The sequence below is a fragment of the Pezoporus flaviventris genome, unplaced genomic scaffold (genome assembly GCF_033815535.1).
Source record: "Pezoporus flaviventris isolate CSIRO_AGI_PZ_B2104156 unplaced genomic scaffold, CSIRO_AGI_Pfla_v1 ptg000002l, whole genome shotgun sequence".
NCBI lineage: Eukaryota > Metazoa > Chordata > Aves > Psittaciformes > Psittacidae > Pezoporus > Pezoporus flaviventris.
Window position 1 is genome coordinate 47,308,091 of NW_026892550.1, and position 17,622 is coordinate 47,325,712.

At 38.5% G+C, this 17,622-nt stretch overlaps 1 protein-coding gene and 2 long non-coding RNA genes across 10 annotated transcripts in view; 1 reads left to right on the plus strand and 2 right to left on the minus strand.

Annotated features, from left to right (window-relative positions):
• The window catches only part of PDLIM5 (PDZ and LIM domain 5), a 124,227-nt gene that overhangs the window by 71,746 nt on the left and 34,859 nt on the right, over positions 1–17,622 (plus strand). For 2 of the 8 annotated variants that reach the window (XM_061477367.1, XM_061477392.1), the window contains exons 5-12: positions 3,033–3,205; positions 4,323–4,359; positions 6,594–6,623; positions 9,987–10,103; positions 13,035–13,226; positions 13,966–14,052; positions 14,807–14,962; positions 15,815–15,946. In XM_061477367.1, the coding sequence (XP_061333351.1) occupies positions 3,033–3,205; positions 4,323–4,359; positions 6,594–6,623; positions 9,987–10,103; positions 13,035–13,226; positions 13,966–14,052; positions 14,807–14,962; positions 15,815–15,946 (924 nt within the window). Of the gene's footprint in view, positions 1–3,032; positions 3,206–4,322; positions 4,360–4,979; positions 5,969–6,593; positions 6,624–9,986; positions 10,104–13,034; positions 13,227–13,965; positions 14,053–14,806; positions 14,963–15,814; positions 15,947–17,622 lie in introns of those variants that run through there. The other 6 variants (XM_061477417.1, XM_061477424.1, XM_061477400.1 and 3 more) reach the window with 4 other exon arrangements.
• LOC133281719 (uncharacterized) lies at positions 570–3,149 on the minus strand. The gene is made up of 2 exons (XR_009747577.1): positions 3,031–3,149; positions 570–701 (listed from the first exon to the last, which is right to left on the minus strand). It is a non-coding gene; the product is annotated as an uncharacterized LOC133281719 (long non-coding RNA).
• LOC133281712 (uncharacterized) lies at positions 8,483–9,260 on the minus strand. Its single transcript, XR_009747576.1, has 2 exons — positions 9,020–9,260; positions 8,483–8,527 (listed from the first exon to the last, which is right to left on the minus strand). It is a non-coding gene; the product is annotated as an uncharacterized LOC133281712 (long non-coding RNA).

Consider the following 17,622-nt stretch of genomic DNA (forward strand, 5'->3'; position numbering starts at 1 on the left):
ATTTTACTTGGAAAAAATCGCATTTCTACAATGATGTCTATCTCCCTCTCCGTTTAAAATGGAATCAGTGACATTTATGAAATATCAGAAACATTGAAGTTTGGAATAATTGAGCAGTCTGAAATAAATTCCATTTTGCTTCTGTGTTTTATATTATTAATTTTCTCAAAAGAGAAAAAGTGCGTGTGTGGGGAAGTTTGTATCTTGTTCATAGCTCTGCTGAGCAAATACAGTTCTTCTGACATGCACCTTGTACTCGGAATTTCCCCTCTTCCTTCTGGCTTCCGTCAACCTGTATTCAGGATATAAACTATTTGTCCTCACTTCAGGCTGAGGAGGGAAGTTTTGTTTCCCTTGTTTAGTCCTGGCTTAGAAAGAAAGCAGTTTGCCTTCATTAGGCTGTATGCAATTATGCTTTATTCAAGACCTTCTTGCCAACTCTTGCATGAAAAAGTGCCTGCTGCTTAGAACAGGTAAGAGGTTGACAGATTTCACTCGGTTTAAGCTCAGCTGGGCTGATTTTTTTTCCCTTGTAGGTTCTCTTGATGGTTTTAAGTTTGACTTACCTGGTATATGGCCTTACCAGATCTTGGATTTGGAAACTCCTGTAATATTTCAAGGAGCAAAGAATGTGTTAACACATCAAATACTTTTTTTTTCCCTTGCAGATAACAACAATGATAAAGTTAGTATCGACAGCACTCAAGTTGAATTATGGTCATTTTTCCTGTTGGTATAACCAGCATGTATTGTTGTTTTGAAAAATTATAACTCTTAAATTTCATATTTAAGTTTTGCGCAACAGCTTCAGCTCTTCTTTGTAACTTCTTAGTGCAGTAAATGATTTTGTCTGCATTGGACATGATGTGATCTTGCTTTTTTCTCAGTGTGTTACATTTTGCAGCTTTTGAAAAATTCTTATTATCATTTTTATTATTTTTGTGTGGTGTTTGTGTGTATTGATAATTTCTTGGTGCAGTTACAGCTAATTGGTGTTGGTAATACAACTAGTTAATGGTGAAGTAACCTATAAAAACAACTATGGTGTGAGGACTATGGAATGAAGGGATAGTGAATTTATACAACAAAAATAAAAGTAACATTCATATACATCCGTATGTGATTTGTACGTATTAGGGATGATAAAAATGATTGAAGGTTTTACTGGCTTGTCTTTTCTCCCTTCGCCTGAAAGGCGAGTTAAGGCAGAGCCTTTTCTCATTGACTTTTCCTTTGTCTTTGGCACCACCTTGTGGCCTCAACGAGTCACTCTTGTTAGTAGAGTCTTAAAGAAGGACCGGTAGGATCCTCAGAGAGTCAGCGGGCTATTTTGTTTGTAATAGTACTTTCAAAAAATGTGAAAGACTACTTATTTCACTGTGGCATTTGCTAGAATGCAGTCAACTGCATGTAAATAATTACATTTCCATGTAGTTCCACACCTTTAATTACTGCTTTAATGTTCACATTTTATTTTTGCTATTAAATGCTTTTAATAATGTTTGATGCTTTTCTTCAGTTTTCTCTGTACTTCTTGTACTCCAGCCTGGAAATACCACTGTCCTTCTTTCTGTACCTCTCTCTTTTAGTAACTTTGATATATGCATACTTCACTGATAGTATATGTCAGTAAATTAAATCTTTCAATATAATTTTGTGTGATACCTTTCATAATATAAAGAAATATACTTTTCTTTATATACAAAAGAATAATTCCAGTATTAATTATTCTTTTAAGCTTAAGCATTTACTCACGCATTTCATCGAGTGGGCCTAATTCTTACTTTTTGACAATTAATAATTTACATCATTCTCATTAATATTTTCCATCTTTCTTCACCATAAATACTTTGGACATTAAGAGTAAAGTGGGGAAGTAGTGGCAAAAATGAAAGCAACTTTTAAAGTTTTGTTGGGTTATTTAAAATTACTATGGCTAAGGAGCTAGTTTTGCACAATTGATCTCCTGTAAATTATGCAATAGTAGATCTACATTTAGAGAGTCTTAAAGATTAATGCTTTGGAATAAACGAATGTAGCATTTAGAAATAATATACATATAGTATGGATCTTCTGTTCCCTTTTCCTAAATTGATCAGTGCCATTACATGTTCTTTACATTGGTTACTGAAAACAAAGCATTCAAATCCTGTCTTCTTGCAAGTCTGCTGGTGCAGGGACTGATATTAGCATGTAGGTTGCTGTGGGAGAAGTTTCCAGATGAAGCATTCCCTCACTTTTTTGACTTCCAGAGAGGTTATTGAACATCAGTATCTCCACGTTATGCTCCAAAATGTCATTCCTACTCTTCTAAATGGCCTGAGCCTCATCCAGTCTTTGCCAAGTGCAGAAAACTTGCACACAGTGTGTGCTTGGCCTTTTGTGAGCCAAGGGGAGAACTTGTCACAGGGCACCTGATCTGAAATAAGTAGACTACCCTGCTTTGCCAAAAGAGATTCTCCCCTCATACCAGTGAGGAAATTGATGCAAGTTTAAGTATGGGAATTCTGTGCTGCAGTTTTGGTAGTAGAATGAGAATATCTCTATTGAATTTCAGTGCCCTTTCCCACAAAACTAATTCAATAGAATAATTAGCTGCACTTCTGTTTCAAGTTTCTGACATTATTTCTTGTGTTTTGTTTTTTTTCTCCTTTTCCTGTTTATGCTGGGAAAACTTTTTCTTGCTGTCTTACTCTATCATCTCCAAGGAAAACTCCACCTAAACGGTAAACATCTAAACATGTATATGTCTTGATAATAAAAACTTCTTTTACTGTTTCAGATGTTCTGACAGTGAAACAAGGGAAAATGTTTCAGTTCAGTAAGAGTAATTATAAAGCTGTGTTTGATTCAGAGAATTGAATTGATGTTCAGGTGTGCCTGTAAAGCTCACTGCGGCACATCTGCATCCAAACACAGAAGCTGCCTTTTAATGCTGTGAGAAGTCACAGTTCTGCCTGTCTTCGTAGCTGCACCAACTCAGGTGGTCTCTGAAGCTGTTCACTCATTGCTCTCTCCTCTCCTTGCCACAGTCCCCCGCGGAAGCACATTGTGGATACCTACACAGAGTTTTACCACACACCCACCCACAGCGATGCCAGCAAGAAGCGACTGATTGAAGACACCGAAGACTGGCATCCCCGGACAGGCACCACCCAGTCCCGCTCTTTCCGCATCCTTGCCCAAATCACTGGCACTGATCATAGTGAGTAGTTTGGTGTAAGCCAAGTAAAATTAATGGCTTTGGACAGATAGATGTTTTTAATAGCTGGGGGTGGGAATTAGTAAAAGGATTCAGTCACATTTCTTTCATTTTTCCTCTTTCATAATACATTCAGTAGGCAGAATTTTGGTTGTTTCTTTCCCGCCTGTCCTGTTCATATTTAATACTCCAGAAAAGTTAAGGTATTTTCAGGCACATAGAAAATATTTGACAGTCATACCAAAGGTGTGTGATCTGCAATGCTTTAGTCAATCAGAAGCATAAATCCATAGTTCCTCAGTTTATTCCCAGGTTATGTTTTCATCCTCTGCTTATGCTATAGTTTGATTACATATACTGTCAACTGGAACAAGTGATTCATTTCCAGTCATATAATTTTATGATAAAACTTCGATTTCATATTATGCTGTCAGTTACAATTCATTGGCTAAGATCTGTAATGTTGTGTAAAAGCCATCAGAAGAGTACCATCAGGAGACTTGAGCTCAGTCATGTTCAGATTGAAGCAGTTCATGTAGAGGTGATTATTTCATTCTGCTTTTCACAGCTAGTGCTACAATAAAGAAGGCAGTGAGGAAATTTGAACCCTTCCCTGGGGGCAGGTTTGATTAAATCGACTACTGATTCCCTGGCAGAATTACTCTAGAAGCCAATGATAACCTCTTCCCAAGCAAAGATTATTATTCATCTGTGATAAATATTCTGAACTTGGACAGTTACCTTGGTGGGTCACAGCCTGGCTGCAAACAGACGTTTGGATTATCACCTGTTATAAATGCACTGGCTGTTTGTCCAAAAGAAGTGCCTCCCAACTTCCATTCCTCTTCCCCTTCTTAACGTGCCTTTCTCAATGCCACCATGGAGAATGGGCCAAGAGAAAGGGCAGAGACCAGCAGAGCCACCTTTCAGCAATACTGCTGGCAAAGGGGCTTCCCCCACATAGCTCATTTCCATTGGGGTGTAGTTAGAATCTAGGAGTCCTAATAAGCCTTTTTGTGATTTCCTGTTGTGAATACATTGGCACAGGGGAGGATCTCAGTGTATGGTGGTACAGTGCCATTAGTGCTTTAGAAAGTAAAAACTTTCTGTTTTCTTGCAGTGAAGGAACCAGAACATGAAGCTTCGAAGAAGACTAAGTGAGTTGATGTTTTACATTTTTATTACTTTAATACTTTGCACGTCTTGATTTTTAACTGATAGTGTTTGGTGCATTTGTGTGACATCTGGTGTTTTTAAAGCATTGCTGCTTTTTTTGCCTTCTACTTCAGCATGTAAAAATCAAGAGTTTTTTCTGCATAGACAGATCTCTTAAAATCTGTTGCTGCAGTCCAGTAGTAGTGTTTGTGCAGGAGTTTGAGATTTTCCATAAGCTTGGACTGATTTGGTTTTCTGTACAAGGTCAGCTTGTCAATTGTGTTTTCTTTTTCCTAAATCTAACCAGACATTTTTGATTTGCCAGTGTGGATCAAATTGCAAGGCATAGCTGGAAAGTATTATCCTTCTGGACTGCAAATAAGGGTCAGCTGTCTCTTTGCTTTGGGATAAGTGTTGTTCAAAATGAGGACCAACCAGTGGCTAAATCTAGTCAGTGGGAGATTTTGTGCTGACTTTGTTTAACACTGGATCCAGATTTTTGACAGATAGGAAGGCAATGTGCAGATAGGATTAGTGCATGGAGATTGCATGCTCGCTTGTGAAACTGCTAAAGGTAATCTTTCTTCCTTTCTTATTTTTCTTCTATCACTTCTTTCCACAGGGAAAAGGTTCCCATCCACGTCTTTAGTCCCAAATATACAAAATTACGTGACTGGCACCATGAAGTCTCAGCACGTGTTCTTAATGTCCAGTGATTTTACCCAAGTTGCAAAAGCATAACACAAATACTTCCTTCTTTCCTTTTTTTCCTTCTGCTTTGCAAAAAAGGAAAAAAAAAAAGAAAAAGAAATCTTATTTCATTAGCCTTACTGCAAGAGAAATTCTGTCCTTTTCTATACTTTTCTAACACTTTCCTACTGATGTATAAGAAATGAGATTAAAATGTTCTTGTGATAATCAATAGTTGACAAAAAAACCTCATTTAAAACCGAACAACTTGGGTGCCTCAATCTCCCAACGTAGGGGATTAGGTAGGTGGCTGTTGCAGTTCTTTTGTTGCCTCGAAGGAGTCATTTGCATTGCTGAGTTTGTGTTACTGTAGGTTGTTAGGAAGAAAGTTATGAACAGAAGAATAAGAAATTGCATTACTTTGATTTTGGGTCTGGGGGAAGAAGACGAAGAAAGACTGTATGCACTTATTTCAGACTACCAGGATAATTATCTTGGATTTCACTAGACATTTAGCTGGTCAATTTTAGAGTGGTTGTAAATGTTTTACCAAGTATAACAAGAAGATGGGCTGCTTTTAAGCAAATAAATAAATAAATCCACTGTTGCAAATCCAAGTGCGAGCTCAATATAAAGATTCTGCTGCTTAGACTAGTAATATGTTCATATTGTGGAAAACTTAGAAAAAATTAAGCAGAATGTTGCTGTGTACCTGTAAAAGCTTCAAAACATCCTCTAACCAGAACACGATGGTAGTATTTATTTATTACAGTGTGAAGCTCATAGGCTTTTTTTTTGTTTATAAAAGCTTCATGGCCCTATGGTTCTCCTGTAAAATAATGTATTATAGTAGCTACACATTCATTAATTTATGCTTTTTGAAGCTTGAAGAGTATTTTAATAAAAGTTGCTTTTATCTTAGATCTGTCTGCTTTTCTTTTGAGTCTCTCCGACTCCTTGAATATTCCTCTCATGCACGGAGCTGTAACTTCATTGCACTTTCATAGATTATATTATTAAGAGAAACAGTTAAAATCCCTGCTGCGTAGTAGAAACAACCTGCACTGTAAAAAAATATCACAGTAGTAGAATGGGGTTTGTGTGTTGTCAAAATCGACACGTTTGTAGGTGTCAGTCAAATGAAGGACCTTTGGGTGGTTACAGGAGCAAGAAATTTGCCTAGTAAAACTCAGTCTTTTGCAGCGCTTATTGAATCAGAAGTTTTAAAGCTCAGAAGTCAATTGTAAAGCACATATAAAAGCTGAGTCTTTCCTAACTGCTTAATAAGAACCACTACAACGGCTTGTAGTTTGTGCAGCTGACCTACACTCTTTTCTGATGTGCAGCTGACCTACACGCTTGGTCCTGTGAACAAATTGATGTCCATTGCAAATGCTTCTGCAGATCTGGTGGGGTAAACTTTTTTATTGCACAACAGTGAAATAGGAGACCCTTGGAAGCATGTAAAGCTTGTGTTTCCTTTTCAGATGGTTTATACTGCTATACAGTACAGTAGTAGTTATCATATTTGTCATTTTATCCTTAGGAAAAGCCAAACAGAAAATGGAGACTTCAGGTAATATCCAAGTTATCTAACACTAACAGTCACTGATCTGGATGCATAACACTGCACAGCATAAAGTACAATTAGATTTGCACTGGTAATGATGGACCAATGCGTATCACATTTTGCACACCTTTTGGGTTAACTAATTAGGGACAGTAGGGGAAAATATTAATTTCAATAATTTCACTAAAGACTGTTTTAATGAGAAGTGCCAATTATTTATTCCCCTCCCCCCCCCAGCTTGTTAGTGAGAACTGTTACTAAACGCAAGTGTATTTCTGAGTGCACATGTAGAATCATAGAATAGTTAGGGTTGGAAAGGACCTTAAGATTATCTAGTTCCATCTCCCCTGCCATGGGCAGAGACACCTCACACTAAACCATGTCATCCAAGGCCCCGTCCAACCTGGTCTTGAGCACTACCAGGGATGGAGCATTCACAGCCTCCCTGGGCAACCTATTCCAGTGCCTCGCTACCCTAACAGGAAAGAATTTCCTCCTTATATCCAATCTAAGTGTCCCCTGTCTAAGTTTTAACCCATTACCCCTTGTCCTATCACTACAGTCCGTAATGAAGAGTCCCTCCCCAGCATCTTTATAGCCCCCCTTCACAATATAATAATTTTATAGCACACTGCTTATTAAAGTAGGAAGGTGAAGTAGTGTATTAAAATAGTTTTGCTGGTTTTAATTTTTTTTTATGAATGGAACAGAAGATGGGCGTTTTAGAGGACATCAGTACAATGAAAACTATGCGAGATTATTGCTTAGGCTCTCCCTAGTGTTTTCTTCATAAGGGTAGAATGATTTGGCCTTCCAGTGTTTTTGTATTTTGGAGATGTCCCCAGGTAATGAGAAACATCTTCACATTATTATTTAACTTACCATTATGTCTGTCTATCTCGCCAGCTCTTATCCCTTTGAAGGGTGAATTGCTTTAGTGAGAAATAGAACGAATCTGAAGTATAGAAGCCTCTGTTCTGTTCAGATTTAAAAATAGATAGTCATAGAGCCTAGCTGTTGAGGATATGAATAGTGTGAGAAAGGTGGGAAAATTATTTGTTGCCTATAAATTCATATCAAGAACTCATTAGTTCAAAAAATGTTTTATGAACATATGAAATGAAGAATTCAATTTAGGGTTTTAAAGATATCATCTCTTCTCCTAATATCTCCATTGCAGAACACTTGTTGATGTTAAATTTTGGACTTCATTACTGTTTCCAAAACAATGGAAAGCGTGTCCATTTGCATGTGGCTAACATGTCCTTGCTCATGTCCAATTCCCAGCGTAGATCTCATCTTTGAAAAAAAAAGCATTCTGAGAGGTTTTAATATAAATAAGCTTAAATTTAAGGGATTACCTAGAAGGATGAATATGACAAGCAATGACATAGAAACTTCTCTTCCATCAGTAATCTAGAGACGAATACCCCAATTTAATAATATTTCAACTTTTTGTGTGGATAAACCAGATTTTTCTTTACAGGAGCTGGAAGGACAGGAAATAGGAATAGAAAGTCCTCACTGAAATGTGTAAATTACAACTCTTTAAACCAGTTACTTAAAGCTTAGAAAGGCAAAATCTAGCCTTTGTGTAAAGTTTATCTATGTGCTTAAATAACTGATTAGTTCTAAAACATACTTGGAAATAGGGTGACACAGAATTAGATGTTCACTTTTAATCATTTCCTTTTGAGCAACTAGGTACAGATTTGGATTTGGCCTTGAACTGCTGAGTCAGTTCATTGTCCTGGGTGAAGATGTGCCTGGATTTTCCAGATTTGTAGTTTATTTAATCCATAGCCAGTGGAAAATACTTGTCCCACTCTTGTTCAGTCCTGAAACAACCTGTCTTAAAGGATGTATTTTTCTTTTTTTCTCCCCATGACATAAATATCTCTAAAGCATTCCTCAGTTCAAGAAGGACAGGGAGCTGCTGGAGAGAGTCCAGCGAAGGGCAACAAAGATGATTAGGGGAGTGGAGCATCTCCCTTATGAGGAAAGACTGAGGGAGCTGGGTCTCTATAGTTTGGAGAAGAGGAGACTGAGGGGTGACCTTATCAGTGTCTATAAATATATAAAGGGGGAGTGTCACGAGGGTGGAGCCAGGCTCTACTCAGTGGCAAACAATGATAGGACAAGGGGTAATGGGTACAAACTGGAACACAAGAGGTTCCACTTAAACTTGAGAAGAAACTTCTTCTCAGTGAGGGTGACGGAACACTGGAACAGGCTGCCCAGGGAGGTTGTGGAGTCTCCTTCCCTGGAGACATTCAAAACCCGCCTGGACACATTCCTGTGTAACATTATCTAGGTGTTCCTGCTCCGGCAGGGGGATTGGACTGGATGATCTTTCGAGGTCCCTTCCAATCTCTAGCATACTGTGATACTGTAAAGCATACCTGCAGATCTGCCTAATAGAGCAGGAGTCCAGGATACTTGTATTAATCTGAATAAAAACTCCATAGCTACCTTTGGAGAGGCCACCTGTATCAGAGTTTCCATCTACACCTTTACCGCCTATGAGGTCTGTCCTCTGGTCGTTCCTAAGTCTGTTCAATGATTTTCAGCACTTAAGATTCCATATGTCATTAAGATACTTAATTCTGCGTTCTTATACATGGACATACATGGACATACATGGACATACATGGACATACATGGACATACATGGACATACATGGACATACATGGACATACATGGACATACATGGACATACATGGACATACATGGCAGCAACACCTACTCCTGTGGCTAATCTAGTCTGCTCAAAACTTGTGGTTGTGATTGCTCTCTATCTAGTAGTTTGCTTCTATTTTTGTGTATCACAGTGAGATGTGCTTTTCTTCAATTAGAAGGCTTTAAGGCAATGTTTTCTATATATATATATTTTTCTATCACAACTGAAAGGAAGGATATGAAAAAATAAATATATAGTCTAACCTCCACAAAGCTAACGCCCTAAAAAAGTTGCAGCAAAAAGCATAACTTGGGGAGTGAATTCTACTAGCACTTTGGTCTGTTTCTTTTCCATTATTTCCTAGAAGTTTTTCCATCATGTAGCCCAATACTAAATATATATATGTTCCATATTTTTAAAGGCAAATACTATTTGGCCTTCTGAGTTTATAAGCAGCAGGACACTTCTTAACCTTCATTAAAACCGTGACACTTCCTAAGTGTATTGTGCATCATTTTACCCCCTGTTTGTGTATTGCTACAAAATCCACTTTTTTCTTAAAAAAAAAAAAAAAAAAAATTACTAACACTTACATGCATAGTCCCTCCTGTTCAGCACGGTATTTCAATGTGGATTAAAAATCTCTTTTCTCTGTGTCTCTCTTTTGGTTTTATTGTTGTGAATGGAGTGAAAATGGTGCTAGACCAGAACCTGCAGCCACTCTTTTGCCACTAGCAGAGTCCTTCTCTGGCAATGTTTGCTCTTCCAGCCTTTCAGAACACATTGCTGCAGCAACTCCTGGGAGGTAAATCATTCAGATTCGGTTAACGATCTACCTATGTGTTGCTTCAGCCTAGGTTTGCCTGTTTTAGGGCAGGGAGGGTCTGTCATTCACTTAAAATAAACTTTGTTAATCTACTGTGATTAGGGATTTTCCTGGAAGTGGAGGGGGGGAAGGAGGGTAGGAGGGGGAAGGAGAAGAGAAATGAAATGAAACTGAGCAGATTTATGAACAGTCGTGTGGGTACCAGTATAAATAAAACACGGTATGTAGTGTGTGTTGCTGTGTTGTCAGTGGGTGTCCACTCTGTCACCTGGATGGAGTAACTTTTCAATGATCTCAACAACTCAAAAGTGAATTGAGTTTTCTTCAAAACACAGAAAAATGCTTTTAAAACTATAAAAATATTTTTTTAAAGTAGATAATTTTGTTCATAACACTATGCTGTGTGCTGTGATGCAATCAGAAAAAAATCGGATGATTATCTGGCAAATTCTCTGTCATTGGCCTAGCTTCACCACCACTTATCTTGGCAGATTGATGGTGGTTTGGAGGTCATTTGTGGGTACTAGACAGTGACAATTTTTGATATTAGACAGAAACAGTAAGTTGGAAGGGTTTGATGCCATTATTAAAGGTCAGTAACATTTTCTGATGATTTGTGTTTCATAGTGCAGGGGAGTTTTTTGAATTCCAGGTAGCTAGAGTTCATTACACATACACAAGCACAAAGTTAAAGCACAAAACAAAGCTGCTGCTCTGAAAATGAGAATTGAATGAACAATGCCTGGTCCTGCCAGGCCCCTAGACAGAAGTATTTTTTACAGATAGTCAAAAAAGTAGATAATGGTATTTTCTACTCAAGAATGGCAGAAATCAGAGCAGCTTATGCAAAGCTGTAGAAGGAAGCATTAGCATTAAGTGTGGGAAGGAGAACATAAATTATATAACAAAGCTATGTAGTCTTGCTAATCTCCTGAAATTAGAGGTATCAGCATAACAACCATATTTGACGTTTATTTTTTGTTACTGAGGCCATGTCACTGCATTTACAACATGTTTTCATGTGGGAAATGCACCCAGAGCTGATCTCCAAAGTCCTTCATTTTTTGTTGTTTTTGTTTTGCTTTATTTTTATAAAATAGCAGCTATGGAGCAATTGGTGTGTGCTATGTTAGACCTTTGGTATAGCACAGTTACCCATCCAAAGGTCAGTAGACTGGCTTTTGCTGCTAAAGCCCCACGTGTTATCAATGACTGGCATGGGTCTTATTTTCCTACTGGTCTCCATCTCATTTTGGCTGAAGCTCTGATTTGTACCACCCAGTACTGAACCACCAAGAAAGAAAAGAACTTGCTGTGAAATGTATGAAGGATCTGGATTTGATTACTAGTTTAAAGTTAGGTTCATTACTTATAAGGTAGACTTCATAATATAAAGTGTAATGCTTTTTTATTGTAGCTTTAGTTCTTTAATGAAAGCCTAAACTGGTTATAAGGCAATATAGCCATCTACCGTAATTTATGGTGTATTAGTACTCAATTTCATATATGCAGTGTCCCCCTATTAGTTTAACAGTAAAATATTTTAAAACAATTGCAGCCTTTCCACAAAGTTGCAAAAAGTCATCTTAAAAAGTCATCCTGGCAAATTTAGATCATATAAACCACAGAATCTGGCACTTCCTGAGACATACATAACTAATATAAGGCAGCTCCAGTGCCAGCTAGTCTTTACATTGCTCTTTTATATACACACTTTTTACAGTCATACAGACTACTTTTTTCTTTTAATGGAATTATTCATGATAGTCATAAATACAAAGACAGTATTAAGTAGTAGGTATTAATCCTGATTTTGGTTGTGTATTTTCTGATTAGTGGACAACCAAGAATATTCTCTGCAGAAATAATAACTTCCGAGAGTGATTTCTTGCTCCTAACTACTGCCAAAGCAAGATTAACATGAAAATACAAGGAGTATGTATGTATGAATAAGATTTGGAGTCAGCTTCCTCTCACTTTGGAGCATATACCCAGTATGATTTATTCCCCTTCTCCTTGCCTTTGTCAGGGCCCTTTTTTGTAACTTAACAAAGCTTCACAAAGATGCTGTGTAAAGTTTTGGAGAACTTGAGGGCAACTCCAGGAAATATAATCTGTGCATACCCCTGTTTTGTCATGAATTGTTGTAACTGCTGCTGTATTCTCCTCAGCTCAGCCAGATCTTCCTTTTGGCAGGTTTGGCATTTCTACATTGATTTTAAATAACTTCCCTTGACTGCAAAAGAGAATTTGCAAAACCAGGAGCTGCTCATTTAATTGGTCAGTGAGCGTCAGGTTGGGTCTCAGACCGACCGAACTAAAACTGTCAGATCTTTTATGGTTGTCTTTGTTTGGTGATAAGCAGGAGGAAGTAAAATATGGGGGGGGGGGGGGTACTGCTTTCCTGGGGTGAATGCTGTTTCTCCTTCCGCTTGCTTTTACTTTACTGAACTTTTGTTTGAGAACACTTTGGAAGCCTTGGCCAAATGAGCATTTAACCCCCCTGCAATTGTTCAGGCTAAATACCAGTAGCCAAGTAGCCACAGTGTCTAAAGTGTAATCTACTTATACTAGGGAGAGTTTCTGTTATCTGTTTTTTTGAGTAACTACTTTAAACTAGCCAAATAGTTTGGTTTTGTGGTTAAACAAGCCTGCTTCTAAGCTTTCAAGCTTCAGCTGTAAAAATGCCCCAGAGAACCAGTTTCAGCATGGTCTGATTCCTAGGGGATGAGTATTTGTTTCCTGGGGAATTAAAAAACAGCCTTCATAGATTACTCACTCTTCTTACAGAAGATGCAAGAACACTGACTACAAAGGATTGTCCATTACTGATAGGTATCTTTAGCAAATGAGAGATTTCTTCTCCATGTGTCGTCTTGTTATAATTACTGTGAAATTAACATCAACTAGGGAAATAACTGTGGAGTTTCCTGCTCTGGAGGCAGCAAGCTTTTTGACGCCTGACAAAGCACCTCTCCCTGCAAAGTGCACCGTGGCCACGCAGACCTCCGAGCTCCCAGTACCTACCACTGTAGCTGTGGGACTGCCTCTTGCAGCCCCAACTATGGAAACAGCCCTTGAGCTGCCTTCTGCTATAGCCAGGTACATCTGAGCCTGCTCTGTTAAAAGGCATGATGAGAAACTAATTTTACATATGGTTTTACTTGATTTTTTTCATGCTGCTGCTGTCAAGATGGAGCAGCTTGCAGGTGTCTCCTGACCCTCATGTGGCTCTTGAAACCTGAACAGCATTTAGAAATTAAAGGAGGTTTTAGACAAAATGTAAAAAAAAATACTTAAAAATAAAATGGCTGTTAGATAGAGGTGGATAAACCAGTAAGGGGTAGATTTGGTTCAAAGGTAACATTGTAGTCAGAAGTTGGTGACATGGGCTGAATATAGTGTCGAAGTGTGGAGAAAGGTTTGAGGGGGGAAGGCACATCAGAATGTGCATAATGTGTGATGCTTTGGTATTCCACGTTTTGTTCTATCAGCTTTCAAAGGTTAGTCACCCATGCCATAAAAAGTGTATTTTTGGATTGCCTACTAGCCTGAAGTTTTTGGAGGAGAATACAAGCATTAACTTGTGTAATGATGGGACATCCAGAGTATAGTGTTTACCAATAGGTAAAGAAAACACTTCTTTCAGTACTTAACACTTTGGGATGTTAAACCACACCTGGGTTGGTTTTTTTCTGTTGTTGTTTTGGTTTGTTTTTTTGTGGGTAAAGAGGGCTTTTGAAAGTCCTTAAATGAACTCCTCCTGAGCTTTAGTTAGCAGTGCGAAAGGTATAATGAGGGCTTGATTAATGACTTTTCTTCTCTTGCTGCTTTTGGGCAGGCATGAAGCATCTCTGCTTACTTGTGAAACAAATTCTTTCAGTAAAATTTCAAGCTACCAGTCTAAATCGTCTGTAAATCATACAAGGTAAATATTTTAAGGTATATCTACAGCAGACCACTAGGTGTAGGCAAGGTTTTCAGGCAGCATTTTTGCATTTAAATCTGAGAAGTAGTATATGGTTGTGTGTTTTGTTGATTTCTGAAATGATTAAAAAAATATACACACCAATTCTATGGATAATATTGACATTTTAAAGTAATTTACCACTGTAGAAATTACTTTGGGTCCACTCTGGTTTTCCCTTTTCATGTACTTTTTCCCCTTTTCGTATTCCTTCCAACTTAGATAATAAGCAGGGAAAATTAAAAGGGGGTGAGGAGTACACTGAATTTGTACAGGTGGCTAAAAACAGGCCTGATGAAATTGTATTAGCAAATATTCCAAAGCCTTCAATGTTTATTATTTATTATGAAAAAAAGAATTTAAATGATTTTCAGGGGTCTTTCTGTCAGCACCATGGAGACTCATATGGATCCACATGGAGTGTCCTGGGTCCTGGTTCAGTGGGAATGACCTAGGGGTGTGAGGCAGAGTCTGGAATGGGGAATTTGAATGCTGATACATGCTGAATGCTGGCTTGGTGAGGGGAAAGTTTTGTTTGTGGGTGAAATCAGAATTGCTTTTTCTACATTAGTATTCAAGTAGTTAATATATTGCCTGACGTGTCTGTGAGCTGGGAACCTACATTCGCATAACTTTCCAACTGTTAATATGGTCTGGTATTGTGCCTCTGTCAATCTTTCCTGCTTTCTCTGTTTTCTCCTCTGTTGGTTCAAAGCTTCTGTGCTGAAAAAGTACTGCTGGAAAATCCTTTGGGAAGTCTGTCCGAGTTGGGACCTACTACTCTTCCCGTTCTTTCTCCTTTCAAGCAGAGATCAACAGTTAAGAGTATGGCTGCTGCTGCCGTGTCTGCTGCCATTGCTGTCCGGGCCAGGTAGACATCAGTTCTAAAAGGAACATTTTATAGCTTGGTTTAAGAAAGTTCAAGATCACACAAGAATAATGGGTCCCTCGCGGGGCTGCGAAATCAACTTTTTTCAATAGCATGGTGGGCAAGCTGTTGGAGTATGTCCAAGGCTCCCATGCCATTTTCTTAGCTTAGTTCCACACTGTTGCTCTGAACCTGGGTGAGTAATTCTACCTTTCTGATCTTCATTATTTCTGTTTCACGGTTCAGTCAGTAAACTAACTGTAAATAACAGCTGTGTTACATGAGTGACAGAGAATAATTATATCTTTGAGTAACTTTTAGGTGCTCTCTGAGTTCCATCTACGTCTTTACTGCACTGCTGATTATGAAGGCTTACTTAAACCAGTGGTTTCAAGTTCTTCTCTCATGCATTCATATCTGTAAAAAATTTTTGAGCCTGTAATATATGTATATTTATGTATTTCTAAATTATATAAATGTCCTAATGTTCTGATACATATACTGATATCATAAAACATACACAAACCCATAAATCAATATAGGATGAGAAAGAGATGAAGTAAATGCTATTTTCAAAATCTTTTCTATTTTACTTCATTAATGGTAAAAATAAAATAAGAAAACCTCACACACCAGTGGGTTGTCTTGTGCATCCTCTGTAGCATGTAACCTCCACTTTGGGGATTGTTTATTTAGACATAACTTCTATACCAGTTATCCTAGGTTCAGTGTCTTCATACTGCTACATAATTTACAGGCTTTTCCTGAGGGTTTAGGGGTTTTCAGTGGTCCCAGCCAATTTGAACTTGTTTGATCACCTAGCTTGTTTACGTGGTCTTTCTAAATGCTTGCTAGACTCTCCGAACCTAGTGTCTACCGCTCACTCTTGGATGCCCTGCTCATCACGCCTGTCGCTAAGCCTCCTTTGCAGGCCATGAGGCCCTCCAGGAAGTCCATGAGTGCTCTGGAGTTGCCAAAGAGCAGCAGGTATTATCTGAGTGCGGTGCATGGTTGGCACTTAGGACACGCAGGAAACTGGCTTCTATTTCAAAGCCTTTTTCTGTTGCCTGCACACTTGAAGTAGTCTGCCTGTTGTGGTATTTGGCATGAGGTCACCAACCCCAAATCCTACTCGTTTCACCACTTTGCAGAACTAATCTGCACCCCGGTCCTGCTGATGGAGTTCGTGTAAGTCCACCGTACTAAGCAAAGACTTCCTCCCTGGTACTGGGGGCATGCACTGATACGCATGGTGCTGTTCGTGTTGCACCACAAACCTCTGAGGGAGGCACTGTCACTCTGAAGAGCTGACTAGAGAAGAAACAAGATATTCTGGCTTGAAACCTCTATCCAAGTGAATTATTTGCAACAGTTCCTTGAGCCAGTAAGTGACACAGTAGGCTCCAACAGTGCTGCAGGAACAAAGGGCTGCTATTTTTCAAAGCTTACTTTTAATGTATAAAATAACTGGCATGTGGTGCAGCAAATAACTATTGAAAATATATTTGCTGTCTAGGCCTTTTGTTTTAGTGCTGATTCTGTCCAGTGCACAGGACTTTCTGTTCTTGTTTCCTGACCGCAGCTGTGTTAACACTCACTTCTGTGGAAAGCTGCTTTTATGTAACTGACTTCAGCGTCGAAGTTGGAAATGTATTTCTTGAGTTGTTTTTTTTACAGGAAAGTACCTATTAAATTGTGCTAAGGAAGAAATAATTGTGGGGTTTCATGTACGTATTTGTATTTTAACAAGAGTAAAACTCTTCTAGACATAAGGCCCAGTTCTAAGTAGAGCTGAGATTCACTTGATGTAGGAACTTGTATTGAGTAAGATGTATTTATTATTTCCATCCTGTTTCATGGCTTCTAAGGTGACCTCAGTCACTAGAAAAGGCTAAAGTACCCCTAGCCTCGGGGAGCAAAAAATGGTACTTATTAGTCACAATCTTACATTTTATTAAAGTTTCTAACATTGTGGCATATCCACTTTTAAAAGAAAAAACTATTAACAGAATTATAGTACTGTAACACGACCTTAAATCTTAGTTTACTTTTTGCTGCTAAATGATACTTACCAGGAAGTCTTTTTAGGTATGTATCCAAAGGGAAAACCTCTCCAGGAGTTCTGATACTTGCGCACTACGGATGAAGTCCAGGATGTGCTGCCAGACTTTACTATTTAGCTTTGGTGTTTGTTTGCTGATACTTTAGTAGGGCAAATAATCGTGGTGAAAATGAACTTCCTGACTTCCTTTTTCTTTTTTTCCTTCACTCACTAATATGCATTGGTTTTGGCATAAATGAAGGTAGATTGGTACAAGAATGGGAATCTTTTCGTTCTTTACTCTGAAATTGACTTTATGTTTGCCATTGTCTGCTCCTCATACAAGGAGAAACCCTCCTGGTTTTGAAGTTTTATTTTTTGGAGATGCAAGCACTTATTTCTGCCAGAAAGTTGAGATTCCCAAACTAGCTGCATTCAGTTGCTGTTCCTTGGTACATGGGACTGTCTGTTGGGAAAAGCAGCAAGCAGTGGAGAACTTCTTTCATCCTGCCATAATTAAATTGCAGCCTTGGAGGTTTTTCTTTGTTTTGCTCTTACAACTGGCAGAGCTGCATAGAAATGTGCTGGGAGCCAGGGGGTATACAGGGAGTACAGAAGCCAT